At 35.2% G+C, this 13969-nt stretch overlaps 1 protein-coding gene across 1 annotated transcript in view; it reads left to right on the top strand.

Annotated features, from left to right (window-relative positions):
* DIAPH3 (diaphanous related formin 3) overlaps window positions 1–13969 on the top strand; it is a 213752-nt gene that overhangs the window by 118214 nt on the left and 81569 nt on the right. Inside the window, exons 24-25 of the mRNA XM_066571453.1 lie at window positions 9279–9443; window positions 13410–13545. Of these exons, the coding sequence (XP_066427550.1) occupies window positions 9279–9443; window positions 13410–13545 (301 nt within the window). The remainder of the gene's footprint in view (window positions 1–9278; window positions 9444–13409; window positions 13546–13969) is intronic.

Here is a 13969-nt window from a genome sequence, read left to right as displayed (position 1 = left end):
CTGTCACCCTGTGCCTCTTTGTTTTCTAGTGTATGCATTACCATTGTGAATGTTTTTGTACATGCAACCGCAGAAACAGAAAATTTCTGTTATTCCAGAAATGAGATTCATAGCTCATGAAAACTGTTTTCTGGTGTTATTTTTGCCAAAATTCTTTTTCTCACTATTTGATCCAAATCATACAGCCAACTTCACTGCCTGTCTTTCATAAGAACACCTTGTGACATGAAGATAATTAATTAAACTGGGAAAAAAAATAATTCTTTTGCTTAAACCTCTGTAGCAAATGTTGGCCATGTATGCTTGGCACCAAGACTAATCTGGAAGCAGAAATATGAGCAGACAGGTTGAAATTTGCTCTGCAGGCATGGTTAGGTTGTTACCTAGCTGGAAGACTGCTTTGTTATCTACAAAGGCTGGAGGACTCAGGACACAGTCCTCTTGATTCATCTCATCCTATTACACAAGCCTTGGCAAATGACCCCGAGGCTAGGTGGATGCACTGGCTCTTCCTGTATGAGGGCCAGTTCTGTCTTTGTTAGATGCACTGCAACCCAAGTGTTTGCAACTTAGCTTCAGGCCTTCTGTGGCTGCTGTGGGTTATCTTAACCTTCCAGTGTCGTTACTAATATTTTGTAAGTTTGGATATTTCGTTGTTGAGTTTGTTCTGTTTAATGTTGGTGGTGATGCCTTTTTTTCCCAGCTCAATGTGCTTTTGGGAGTTACGTTGCAGCCCACCAGCATGGTGTCTCTACAGTATGAAACATAAGTTTGATCCTGAAGAAACTGACAGCATAATAGGAGAACTAGGAGATGGTTCCTGAAGGCAAGAGATAAAATATTGCTAGGAAGTTAGAGGAAAATATATCTATGAGAGCTTTTGGAGAATATTGCTAGGACTTAAAAAGTCTGTGCTTGGTTTGGAAAATTATATGTAGTCTAGCAAGTTAGGAATGGAAAGCACTTGTTAAAAAATCTAAACTATGGAAAAGGACAGGCCCTTCTTCATCTGTTAAAATATAATAGACTATTTCAGTTGGAAAGGACTTGCAACAATCATCTAATCTGAAATAGTCATGATGCAGGCTCTTCAAATACCTTCTAACTTTTTGTATTTTTTTCTAATGACTAAATTTTGAAGGAACAGTTAGTATACAGCTCTTCTTGGATATGTAGTTGTAAAAAAAGATAAGAATTAAATTAGCAAAATTCATTTGAGAATGAGTGAATCCTCCCAAAAATCTAAGGAGAGCAAGAGAAAAGTGGATAAATAAAGATGTAGTTTATATACACTGTATGCTAATACCAAACATCTAATATCCAAAAATAATTATGTAGAATGCCTCATTTCCCTTTGTGTTACTAACGTTTTGGGCATATATGAAACTTCCTGGCAGAAGTGAGTGGAATACTGTGATAAAAAGTTATCAGTTGTATTTAAGACAGAGTAAGCAGGCAGACCTTGTTGATAAGAAGCATAAACTTTTTCCAGGATTGAAATTCCCTCCCCGTATATGAAGACCATTAGAGTAGTTTACTGATTGCTTAAAAAGGATAGTGATCATCTTAGGAAATCCAAAGGAGGATCTACAATTCATCTTTTTCAGGCATCTCAAAAGCTCTAATCCTGCTAGAGAAGACATGGATTATCAATGTCTGTCAAGAAGATAAGTCATAGCCATGAAGTTAAATTCGTTCTTTGCATCAGTTTTCTCTAGGGAGAATTTCAGTTGACCCTACTGTGTAATATTTTAAATGGAAGGATGATGTTAAATGAAGGAATCAGTAGAATTCTTTTTCTTAATATAAAATAAGTAGCAATAAATCCCCAGGAGTAAACAAAGTGGTCACAAAACACTTGAACAAATTTCAGAATTAACTCAAATATAAACTTAATGGACTACAGACTCTTACATGAACTAAGCTAGCTGGAGGCACAAACTTCCTCTTGCACCTGAAGATTCGTAGAATAATTTGCGTTGGAAGGAATCTTAAGGATCATCTGGTTTCAACCTCTCTGCTATGGGCAGGAACACCTTTCACTAGGTCAGGTCAAAGCTGAAAAGAAGCCCACAAGTTTTTTAGAAGGGCTACAAGGAGGATCTTCAAGTCAGGCTTTCACCAAGAAAACTGATGAAGACTAAATATGAAATGAACATGTATTAACTGGAAGTAAAATGTGATGGAAGAGAGTCATTGTGTATTTTGTAAGGAGAAACCATCCTTTGCAGGTCTGTTGCAGCATGCAGGTAAAGGTAAGAAGCCAATAGAACATAAGTGAATTTCCATTCACATTTCAACAAGGTGTTTTCACAAAGACTTATAAGGAAAGAATTTTCTTAGGTTAAAAAGTGGTTTAATTACTTTTTTTTTAAATTAATATGTTTGAAAAAAAATCCTTACATCAAAGGGAGATACTGATAAATGCTGACAAAGCAACAAGTGAACTTCATTGATTATAGACTGATAGATCTGAAGGAGAAACACTATTAGAACAATTGGGAACAAATCCAGTTGAGAACAAGGAGAAAACATAAACAACAAGGTACTGTAAAAACCAGCAATACTCTTACATCATCAGTTCTTCCATTACTCCATCTCAAAAAGTGTAATATGTATCTACTGATGTAGCAGAGAATGGTGGCAATGAGCAGCAGCTAGCAATAGGTTATAAAGAAGGAATGTTTTGATAAAGTAATACTCTGATGATAGAAAATCAAAAAAGATAAGAAAATACAGTAAAAATACTAGTAATTTTGTGTCCCATGCAGAAGGAAAGAGAGGAATATATTCTTTGTGTCTTTAAATAACCATGGGTTCATCTCATGTGAAATACTGTCCAGCAGGCTAAAACACACTGACATAAATGTTTTCATGGACAATAGACAATTAAACTGAAAATGTGAATGCATTTCATATAAGGCCTAGATAAGTAGCTCAACAGTAGCCTAGAGGCAGCTTTAGCTCAGAAGAATGACTAACATACAGATTGCTAGAAACTGAATGCTACATCACTTGAATTATCATGCTACATTTGCCAAGTTTTGTTTCCTCCTTGTTTTCCCTAATTGTTGGGTATTGACTGCTGTCAGAAACTGGCAAAATAAATATTTGGTCTTAGAATAACTCAGTACAGGTAAAACCAACTCTTAAGATCCGATTAGTGACCTGAGACCATATGCTGAAGTCAATAATACACATTTTATTTAACAGTAAATGGGGGTGGGTAGGGGGAAAGGAAGGGAGATGTAAAGTGGGAGATAGTCTCCACTTGTGGATCCAATGGTATGGTGTTAGTCTTTCTTCACTTTAGGCTTCTTGGTGATGGTATGTCCTGAGGTGGTTCAAAGCTTTTCACTATTTATATAGTTTAGCAAACAAATAAATTAATGCTCACTGGCTACACAGTTCTCTTACTGTTAGTCCTGTGCTCAGTCTTTCTCTTCATTTGAGTCAGTGCATTTCTTGTTTCAGTGGGTTGTGATCTTCCCCGCCAGAATTACCTTCACCCAACTGGAGCTGATTTCAGCACAGTTGCTGAATTGGCTTTCCTTGTGGACTAGAAATTCTATGTTCTTTGTGTCCATTATAGGTGATCTATTCTTCGCCTCCAGCTTTGTTGCCTTCCCCTAGGTCTGAGATAACACCCAACAATAGTACCATCTTTATCTTATCTTGAGTTCCTGTCACAGTGGCTTAATTTATAGTCCCTTATATTTGGAGGCATATTCTTCAGTAGTCACTGTTGCCCGTCTATCCCATAACTCGGGGTGATCTTTGTTTGACCAGTGATATTTGTATTTTCAGTTGCTTCTTTACACAGATTTCCACAGAGGGAATTGTTGTCTGGATGCATTAACCAGGATTTGCTACCCTGATCTCACCTCTGCCAGGATAGAAACAGCCTGTCGCTCCCTTCTATGCTTATCTCATGGTGATGTTCTATGGCCTGAAGAGTGCTTGAGACAGGCAGCTGTGTTCTTTAAGTCCTTACACCAGCCGTACTACATATTTCATTGTATTAGACTATTCAAATACAATATGTTGATTAGTAAATATTATAAACAGAAGCAGTTTACCCTCACCTACTACCTGACCCAGCAGACAGACAGCAATTTCTAAACAGCATAGTTGCCTACGGTCACTAGTCATGTCTGTGAACACACTAATTAAAGCAGCTCACTTTTAGCAAAACAGGAACTTCAATAAATTACAAAGCAGAAAAGGTTTGATGTAAAGGTTAGATAATCCTGCACAGCATGATGAAACCTGGACCTGTTTTTACTTTTATTCCTATGACAAGGAAATCTGAATGGTGATGATGTCTTGAAAAGCATGCAGCTCATAAAAAGAAACCAGCAGGAAGTCTTAAAAAAGAAGGATAGTGCTTTGTAGAAAATAATTTTTCATCCTGAGTACAATTAAGCTTCGTGGACAAGCAGGCCATTACATCCTGTCGCTAAATATCACAACCCAAAGCCCCCTAATGAACTGATTAGCATTCTTGTTTCTTTAGGAAGTCAGAGACATGCACAGTTGGTTCACTCTTTTATTGACAAAGTCTGTAATTATGAATATTTCTCCTATATATTAGATTGCGTTAATTTGTGAGCCATCGTGTGTATGCTAGCTGAAAAGAAATAGTTATTATCTCAATTCTTCTGTTTCCTTTAATTAGGAAAGTCAAAGAATATTGAATTGATATCGATCTAACGTATTAAATCCATTGAGTGAAATGTTCCATAAAAAGCACAGTGAACAAAATACATTTGTACATTCAAAATAAAAATTTAGTGGGTTTAGGAAGAGTATTTAAATTGCATATTAAAAGTTTAATTAAGTGATTTAGTCAACATGCTGTTTATCAGTAGAGCTTCCATCTTCTGATTTTCCAAGCAGCAGCTGAGAAAGTTTGAGCTTGCTGATAAAAGTGGTGTTGATGGTGTTCTTTTACAGAAACTTATGGAACTAATACTTGAGAGACAATCAGCTGATTGCTGCTTTTCAGCTAGGAAAAAAATCCTTTATTTTGATCAATTAGCTGTTCCTTTGCCATTTAATTTGATTTGTTGACATTGCAGAAAGGGGAGGAAGAAACAGTACTTAAATGAGTCAGAGCCTTCACTACCAAATGAGGTAAAAGAAACCCATTTCAGCTGCAGGGAAGGGACTTGCTGCCTCCAAACTGTTGGTTATTTAATTGACCTCATAGTTTGAAGGTCCCCCTGTGCAACATAAATGAATCTGTAAGATGTCCTTGCATCCTAAGGATTTTGTGTATTACAGAACCTAAACTCTTCAGGTAAAAAAGGGTTGTGTGTTGCTCTTTGGTAGAAGGTCAAAATGTTAACTGTGTGGACAGGTAATGAGATAGGGCATTGGCAACCAGTGTAAATTTAATTTAGGTCTATACTTCTTTTAATATCTGGTCTGGACTTGAGGCATATATTATAGCTAGCACTGGTTTTACTTGTAATATATGATACATACACAATGGATGCAGCAACTTTGTGTGATACAAATACCTGCCAATTTGTTTTAGTATTATAACCTAGAGATAAGTAGGAGTGAGTCAAAGAGAAGGTATTATTTGACAAGTACTCTTCAGAAGGTACTGATTTAAAAATTTAGACATTTCTATGTTTCTTGAACTATTATTTTCAGATGCAGAGATTTTCTGTTGAACCTTGGTATATGCATATAAAAAGAATTCTCTCTGACATGTATTTTTCAGACAATTGCAATTATTTTCCCAAAATGTGAGAAATCCTTAACAGTCCTACAGCATTCACACTGCTTGCTCTTAGTAGAAAATCATTTGTTGAAATGGTTTGAAGTGACCACAAAGCATTTTGCACCAGTGTTCAAAAGGTTTGCCATGTTTTGTGGAGGCTGTTGTCATCCAGTATAGTGGCAGTCTCAGTTCCCTTTTGAAGATTCTTCTAAAATACAAGTAGTGAATACTGGCATCTTTTATGAAAGTGTTTGGTAGAGATTAAAGTTATTCATCATCTTTTCTAGGGTAACAGCTGTTTTTACTTAGCTTGATATGCTACACTATGTTAGTATCTTATATACACAATGTATTAAAATCCATATAAACTTCAGACAAGCAATTCAATGTGAAAAGAGCTGCCATAATATGCAAGACCAAACATAGAGCAGTTAGAAATTTTGCCACAGATCTTGTCTCAGCTGTGCAATGCTGTCCTGTTACATTAATTAGCAGAACGATCTGTAGTCCAGTGATTCCAAAAAGGCAGTCCATGAAGTAAAGCCATTTCAGAAAAAGTTAACAAATACCAAACTACTTGATATTGTTTTCTTCCCACCTGTGTTGCAGCTCAGCTGTACTTCTGTCTTCATTCATCCAAAACCAATGAATTGTGTAGTTGATAATGTGTATGTATCAACCTATTCATAATAATTACAGTTGGGATTGCTGTACTCAGTAGTATTCCCTGTTGTTTCCATTTTAGCTAGAGCTGGCTAACAAAAGCCATATTTAAGGAGAAAAGGAAGAGGAGTTATTAAAAGTACCTAAATTGAAGCACAGTCTCAGTAGAATGCCAAGAGCTTAGAGGTATCCCATAATGCACCAGATGGAAAATAAAAATCTCAGTATTCGTCATGTCTGGCATTGAAATATTAGATAGCAAAACATCCTGCCAGAATACTGTTATTTTGTCTTTAAAATTATGCATCAGATATTCAAGGGGAGTCAGTTTACAACAGTATAAAATGAACCATCTTGTATGGACTCTATTAACCTAGCTGTAATTTTAGCGGTGTCTTGAAGAATATCACAGAAATTTTCTCTCACTTCCTCCACTCCCCAGGTTTTCTTTTCAGGATATTTTTTGGAATTTACAAGATGAAGTCTACATTTGACTGATAATTTCAACCCTTTTTTTGTTTTGCTTCCTAGAAAATGAAAAATACTGGAGTGTTTAATATCTGGCATTTATGTAGAGGACAGCAAAACTAATTTATCTATTTTTCCTTTACCCTTCACTCTATGAAAATAAACAGCCTCACAATTGCAAAAAACTATAATTTTTCATAAGATCTGCTAATAGTCAAAGAATCACAAATAATAATTATCCTAAATTTTAGGATCAAAATTTAACCAGATGTAGGAATTATTTTTTCTAGTTTCACTCTTCTTTGTTGTTTTGGTTGTTTGTGTTTTTGTGAACTGGTGACATTTCTTTTGACGGTCTTAGCTTGTTTTGTCATGTCTTGTTTCACATGATCCTTTTCTATATAGTCCTTGGGCAGCATTTATAGACAAACCTCTCATCAACTTTCTCTGCTTTCCTACCAATAGCTTTTTAAGAGTCTGAATAATTTTTTAAGAATCTCAAGTGTAAAGATCAGTTTCCTGTGCGCTGTGCTCATCTTGGGAGCTGAGTAAAGGAGATTCAAATTGGTGTAGAAGAAAAGAGGGTTGGCAGCATCAGTTCTCTTTGATCTGTTGCCAGCCACTCAGCACAGGCAGTCTGGAGCTGCTTATGAGCTGCATCTTGTGAAGTTACTAAAAGCATGAAAAGAAGTTTGTACTGGCAAAAGAGCCACATTGAGAAAGTCTGAAATTAGGTGGTTGATGGGTGATGGAAGATGTATCTTTTAAAATTGTTGAATCTTGACTTTAGGTAGTCCTTTTTCACAAGACTGTCGTAGGGGAGGTTGTTCTGCACTTATATAATCAGCTAGTAGCCATTAGTGACTAATTAGAATATTGTGAAAGTGCATTATCTCTCCCTTCCTGCACATATCTGAGATCACTATTGTGTGAATTTCTGGCCTGGATTCTAAATCACAAAAAAAACCCCAGGAACTTCTTACTTGTTATTTTTAAAGCAACCTTAATCAACCAGAAGGACACTTAACAGTGCAGCTGAAATGGAATTCAGCTTCTAAACAAAACTAAGCTAAAAAAGGAGTGCATTGCAAAAAACCTGAAGAATGAAAACAGTCATCCAGCTGTAAAACATTAATATGTACTGGTCACTAGTGGAGTTCCCCAGGGCTTGGTATTGGGGCCAGTCCTGTTCAACATCTTTATTGATGATCTGCACTACAGGATTGATTTCACCCTCAAGCAAGTTTGCTAACAACACCAAATTGGGTGGGACTGTTGATCTGCTGGACGTAGAAAGGCTCTGCAGAGGCATCTGTGCAGCCTGGGATGATGGACTGAGGCCAGTGGTACGAGATTCATTAAGAAAAAATGCCAGGTTCTGTGCTATTCTGTTGGTCTAGATTTTCATGCACTTGAATAAAAATTCTGCGCTTTATAAAGTGACCATAGTGTATTTATTCTGTAATAGAAAGTGTGCAAACACAGTGAATTCTCTTTTGCAGTAGAGGTGGGCAATTTAGAGTAAAAATAAAATGGCTATTTCTTGTCTTTTGTAGTATTCACTGCAGCAGAAAAATAAGGGAACATAAATATTTGTTTATCTACCCTTCCATTAAAGTACACACTTCCTGAAGTTGCCCAACATAGAGAAATGGCCATGTAGAATATTTTGTCTTTGAGCTTCTTTGGCAAACTACGTTATTGGAAGTTCTGAATAAACATAGAGGTTTTTATTTTATATGCAATATTTTGATGCTGTTTATAAATTGCTTATCTTTTATAGAAGTAGTTTTATTGTTTTCACCTCTAATTTAATTAAGTTGTGTTGACATTGTGAATAGCCTTAGAAAAATCATAAATACCTAATACGGCTTTCAGGAACAGAAATAAATGCATTGCTGTTACAATGAAGTTTTTTATCTTTCATGAGTTTTACTTTTGATACTGTTTATCAATATTTCTGTTTTTACTCTAATTTTATTAGGGACTGTCGTATTTATTGATAAAGTATTCAGGTTAATTATTGGTATCTGTACCTAAATTCCTAGGATATTGTAATTTATATACCTAAGCATTTAGTTTCAATAAGAAGACAATGATACTAAATAAACTACATGGGTGCTTGAAGTTAGATTAGTTACATACCTTTCATTTCATTTAATAAGAAATTATGTAGTAATTGAATGATCTTTAAATTTAAAGTGGTTGAGGTATTTTGATGAAAGTCCCTGAATTTATTCATAGGCTTAGTATACACAGTAAATACCAGGAAGCATGTACAACATGAAAGGAATTCTTTTGGTCCTTATTTGAGGAAATAAGAAATTGGTATGACATACAAGTCAATGTTAAATGAAAGCAGTGTTTTTGATTGGATTCACTGAGTATTCTTGAAGCCTTAACAGCAATGTACAGCTTCCTAGTTCATGCCAAAGAAGATTTTCAGAAACTTTCACGGATGCACGAGAATATGGAAAAACTCTATCAGAATGTGATGGGGTATTTTGCCATTGACCTGAAGAAAGTTTCAGTGGAGGAGTTTTTAACGGACTTAAACAACTTCAGGATGATGTTCATGGTACAATATATTTATTTTATATCTAATGTTTCTTAGAAGTTATATTGTGTAGCCTTGTCTATATGTATGAATTTGGATAATAAGCTGATTTGTGTCACATCTGGCTTCTTATTACATGGCTTAATTTACTGACTACGCTCCTGCAGGAATATTGTATGTGCATGAATTTCGTGACAAAATCTGGAGGAATGATCCAGCTAATGCCTATAGATCAAAAGAAAGATTGAAAGATTCACTTAGTCATTCTGCCACCTACTCCTCATTGCAGCCTAGTCATTACAACTTATCATTACAACACATGTATTTAGGTTGCTTGCATGTTTCCCAGTCTTGTTTGGTTTTACTTGGTGGGTGTGGTTTTTTAATGATTTCACACAGTCTGAAGATATAGGTGGAAAAAATTACTTCTTTCACAGGTATTGAGAAACAGTTTGAAATTCATATAATTCATATCCATCAGTTTTGAGGAAAGCGCTTAAACTGGAACCAATATTTAGCAACCATTTGGAACATGTAATGATTACTAAGCCTCTGCTGCTTCAGAGACTCACAACTAAAAACCAAGATACTATTCAATTGCAATAATTGTGCTTGACAAGTTACATATGCCAGATTTTTGGGAACAGGGGCATTGATTGTGTTTTCCTAACTTGATCAGTGCCTAATACAAAGCTCAGTAGTCTGATTTCAGAATTAATAAATATTACAAAATATTATTTTAATTTCTGATGTTTAAACCATACCTCCGATGCAAATGTTGTAGAATTTTAAAAGGTTAGGTTCATGTTGAGTTGGAGGCTCTAAGAAAGTGGTTGTGCTTTGTATTAATTTTCTCATATTTCTTCTTTGTGTCTTTAAAATTAGCACTGATGCTAGCCTCTACTTCACAGCAGTTTCATGAAGATAGATTAATTAACGCTTCAAAACAGTTAGGTATTATTGATGAGCGTGATAGAAGAAACCTTGAGGAAAATTAATAATTCTGTCTTGCAGAGTAGTTTGAAGGCTATATGAAAAAGATGTGTAGATAAGGCATGAAACCTCCTATCATTCAATGACACTAATCAAAATCTTGAGTAGCTGCTCAGTTTTGAGACTTTTCAGAAAAGATTTTTGAGATGCCTAGCATGAGACAAATGAGCTGATTTTCACGATTGTTTAGTATTGGGGTTTATTACTGACAGAAACTGAAGGTGATGGTTATCTTAGAAAATTTAGTTCAGAAGACTTGTAAATTTGGTGCTAAAAAATTATTGCGTGATTTTGAAGCCCAGACTAAAAGATGACTTGTCACCAGTAGTTATGGGAGAGTGCAGTTCAGTCAACTTGTTGTCATGCAAAGTTGATGATTTACATGAAGTATTTTCCTACTTACGATTTTTTTTTAATTCTTAATTAATGAAAATTTATTTAAAAGATTTTAAAATCTCTGTGTTTAAATCTGGAGCCCTAGACTTGTGTTTCATAGCTAACTTTGATTTGCACTTTGTATTTCAATGTTATTTGGTAGCTGTGACAACTATTATTTGCACTCTGTGAGCACCAAATCTAGAGTACAGTCACTTGGCCAGATCCAAAAAAAAGGTGTGAAGCATCTTGCCTTCAGAGCTTTAGCTTTCACAGCTAAATTACTGGTACACTCAGTGGAACATCTTAGGTATCAGGTATCCCTGTTAACCTCCCTGTGTACTTTCACAGCATCATGGATGCTGCTAACAAGCTCATTCCTTTCCTGGGAAGGATAGCTTTCATGATGAAGATATTGTCTAATGGTTAGAATTTTCCTCCAGTTGTAGGAGAGGGAGCAAACACACCTTGAGGTAACAGCTCTTCTGTCCAAGACTAAGCTAATCAGGCTAATCATAGGGTACAGAAACCCCTTGCTCCTATTGGAACTAGGTTACTCTTCAGCAGAGACATAACTTCAAGAATCAGAAGAAGAGCAACAAAGTATAGGGCACAGTAAAAGTGTACCCTAGACTCTGTTTTTCCTTTATATGAAGCAAATACTTAAATAAAAATTATAAATTACCCTGGAAGTTGCAAGAGAGAACCCAAGAATGCCTCTAGTTTGGAAAATCAAGGTCTTGGCATTCCACTTACATTTCGTGTTGAAAACACATGTCGGATAGAATTTGGCCTTAGGGCATATTTGTAGGAGAGTTTGAGTGTCTAATCTTGTGTTTTAGTCAAAGGAGATGCATACTTAATTAATTTAGTGGAATTTGGAAAGCTGTCTACCTGATGTCTCAAAGGAGATGTAACAACAGAAGTACCTGGTATCCTGGAGAAGCAACTTAAATAGTACTCAAGATATCATCAGCCTGAAATTTCAAGCTTTGACATAGAATTTGTGGAAAATTGGTTTCCTGTTAGAGAAAGGCTGAGGGCAAGGTGTGATACTCCAAAGCATCCAATTTGCACTGCATATGAAGGTATAAACTGTTAAGTCAGGCCCACTTGTTCAGTGTGGTTAAGAAGAATAGACATCTGCATTTGAATGACTGCAGTCTGAGGCTGAGTCCTACTGATATTATTTTTGGGGAAAAAGTAGGTGCAAAGTAGAAATTTTCTTCGTCTCTCTATAAGGAAAGTGTGTAATTTCTGCCAGTATTGTCAAGTACCAGGTCCCATTTGGATTTTATCCAGTAATTTATCCAGTAGTTTATTCTACAGAATGCCCAGTCTGAAAATCAGCAAATAATTTGTCAAAATTATTTTAATCAAAAATTGTAGTATTTTTTAGGAAGCATCTACCCTCTTCTCCCTGAATCAAGAAATTTGACTGAGATGACTTTGGAGAAGTCACTGTGAAAGTACAGTTTTGCTTTGTATAAAAAATCCATTCTATTTTCGTTTTTCATGATGGAAAGCTTATTCTTCTTTAGTTATCCAACATAATATTTCTTCACAAGCTTTATGTGATAGTTTTTTCCCCCCCTTCTTTTGGTCACTCTCTATGACAGTGATGCTGCAAACAGTGCCTGTGTGCCTGTGCAAGTATTGCTGTAATCCACATTTGTCTGTACTATGTAATACTTGGCAGCCCGTTTTTTTTTCTTTCCTGAGTGCAGTCTGGATGTTTTCCCGATAAAAACAAATGAGCTGCAAAATTGCAGCTTTTGCCTCAGACCTTGTAAAGATGTTAGCCATTTTGTAAGAGGAGACACTTTAATATATTATCAGATTCAGGGTTCTATGTAGCTGTTCTGAATAAAACAACTGTCTACAATGAAGAATAGGTGCACTTATGCAAATGTAGATTCTTAGAGCACTGAGAGTTTACCAGTCTACATAGCTGACATTAAAATAATGAAAAGGTAATCCCAAAATACTTTTGTTAAAAATGTATTGAATGTAACAGAGTTCTTTTGCTTAGTGTCTGAATATGCAAAATATTTTTATTTCAAAACTCTGAAACTCATGGTTCTGTTTTAGCTTCACTGGAAGTTTTAGAGTACATATTTATAATTCTAAATAAACAGTATTGTGCAGATATTAACCAGAATTTTTAAACCTACTGAATTAATGCAAATGTTTATAAGAATAAGAAAAATGCAACCTATTACACAGGCAGCCTTGTTTTGCTTGGTGTAGTGGCAGCATGAGAAAGAAGAAAGTGTTGAAATTGTTTTAGAACTACAAATCGTAACATACATTTTTGTAGAACAAGGTGGTTTAGACATTTTGAATTCTTCCTACATGTGTATTCTTAAGATGCATTTCTTGCTGAATTTATAATCCTCATTTGGGAGCAATTAGTATGCTTTTAATGTATTTATTCTGAATTTGCTTACTCTTCTGAATAAAATGTTCTAAATATGGAATGTGAAATGCTTACTTGATTTGATAAATTAATGTTAGTTAGGGGTTACAGTTTGAGAGCTTTTTTCTTTGTTTTTAAGGTTCAGCTTTGTTTTTGCTAAGACTTCCATTTTAATGGAACTCTATTACCTTTTTTTATAGCAAGCAGTAAAAGAAAATATGAGGAGAAGGGAAGCAGAAGAAAAACAGAGACGTGCTAAAATAGCTAAGGAGAAGGCAGAAAAAGAAAAACTAGAGAGACAACAAAAGAAAAAACGCTTGTTAGAAATGAAAACAGGTAAGTGATGTAGAAAACACATTTGACCCAGCATTTTACTGGAAATAAATCTTCTATTTTTTCATTATCTGAATGTGCTATGAGAAAAAAAAAAAACAAAACAAAAGAGATGAATGCTTTTTCATTGGTCAAAGTTTTCAGCAAAGAGGTGTTTAAATTTTGGGTTTTTTTAATGAGCTTTCCTTATTGCCTGGGGTTTTGAGTTATAAAATAAATCAAATTGCTGCTTTTGTTTTTCCCTTGGAATATATTGAACCTTGTGTGACCACGTGTAAGTTCAGTTATGCTCAAACCCCTTTATGTTACTTGAGAAAAGACATTTTCCAAATCAAAAAGCCATTTTCTTTAACTAATCTTACATACTCATTTTTGTTCTTTTATAAGACTAAGCTCTTCCTGAATTACTTGGTATTTTTCTTTGAGT

This window comes from Molothrus aeneus, chromosome 2, assembly GCF_037042795.1.
Source record: "Molothrus aeneus isolate 106 chromosome 2, BPBGC_Maene_1.0, whole genome shotgun sequence".
Taxonomy (NCBI): Eukaryota; Metazoa; Chordata; class Aves; order Passeriformes; family Icteridae; genus Molothrus; species Molothrus aeneus.
The sequence above is the reverse complement of the archived record's forward strand: the minus strand, read 5'-3'. Positions and strand labels throughout refer to the sequence as shown.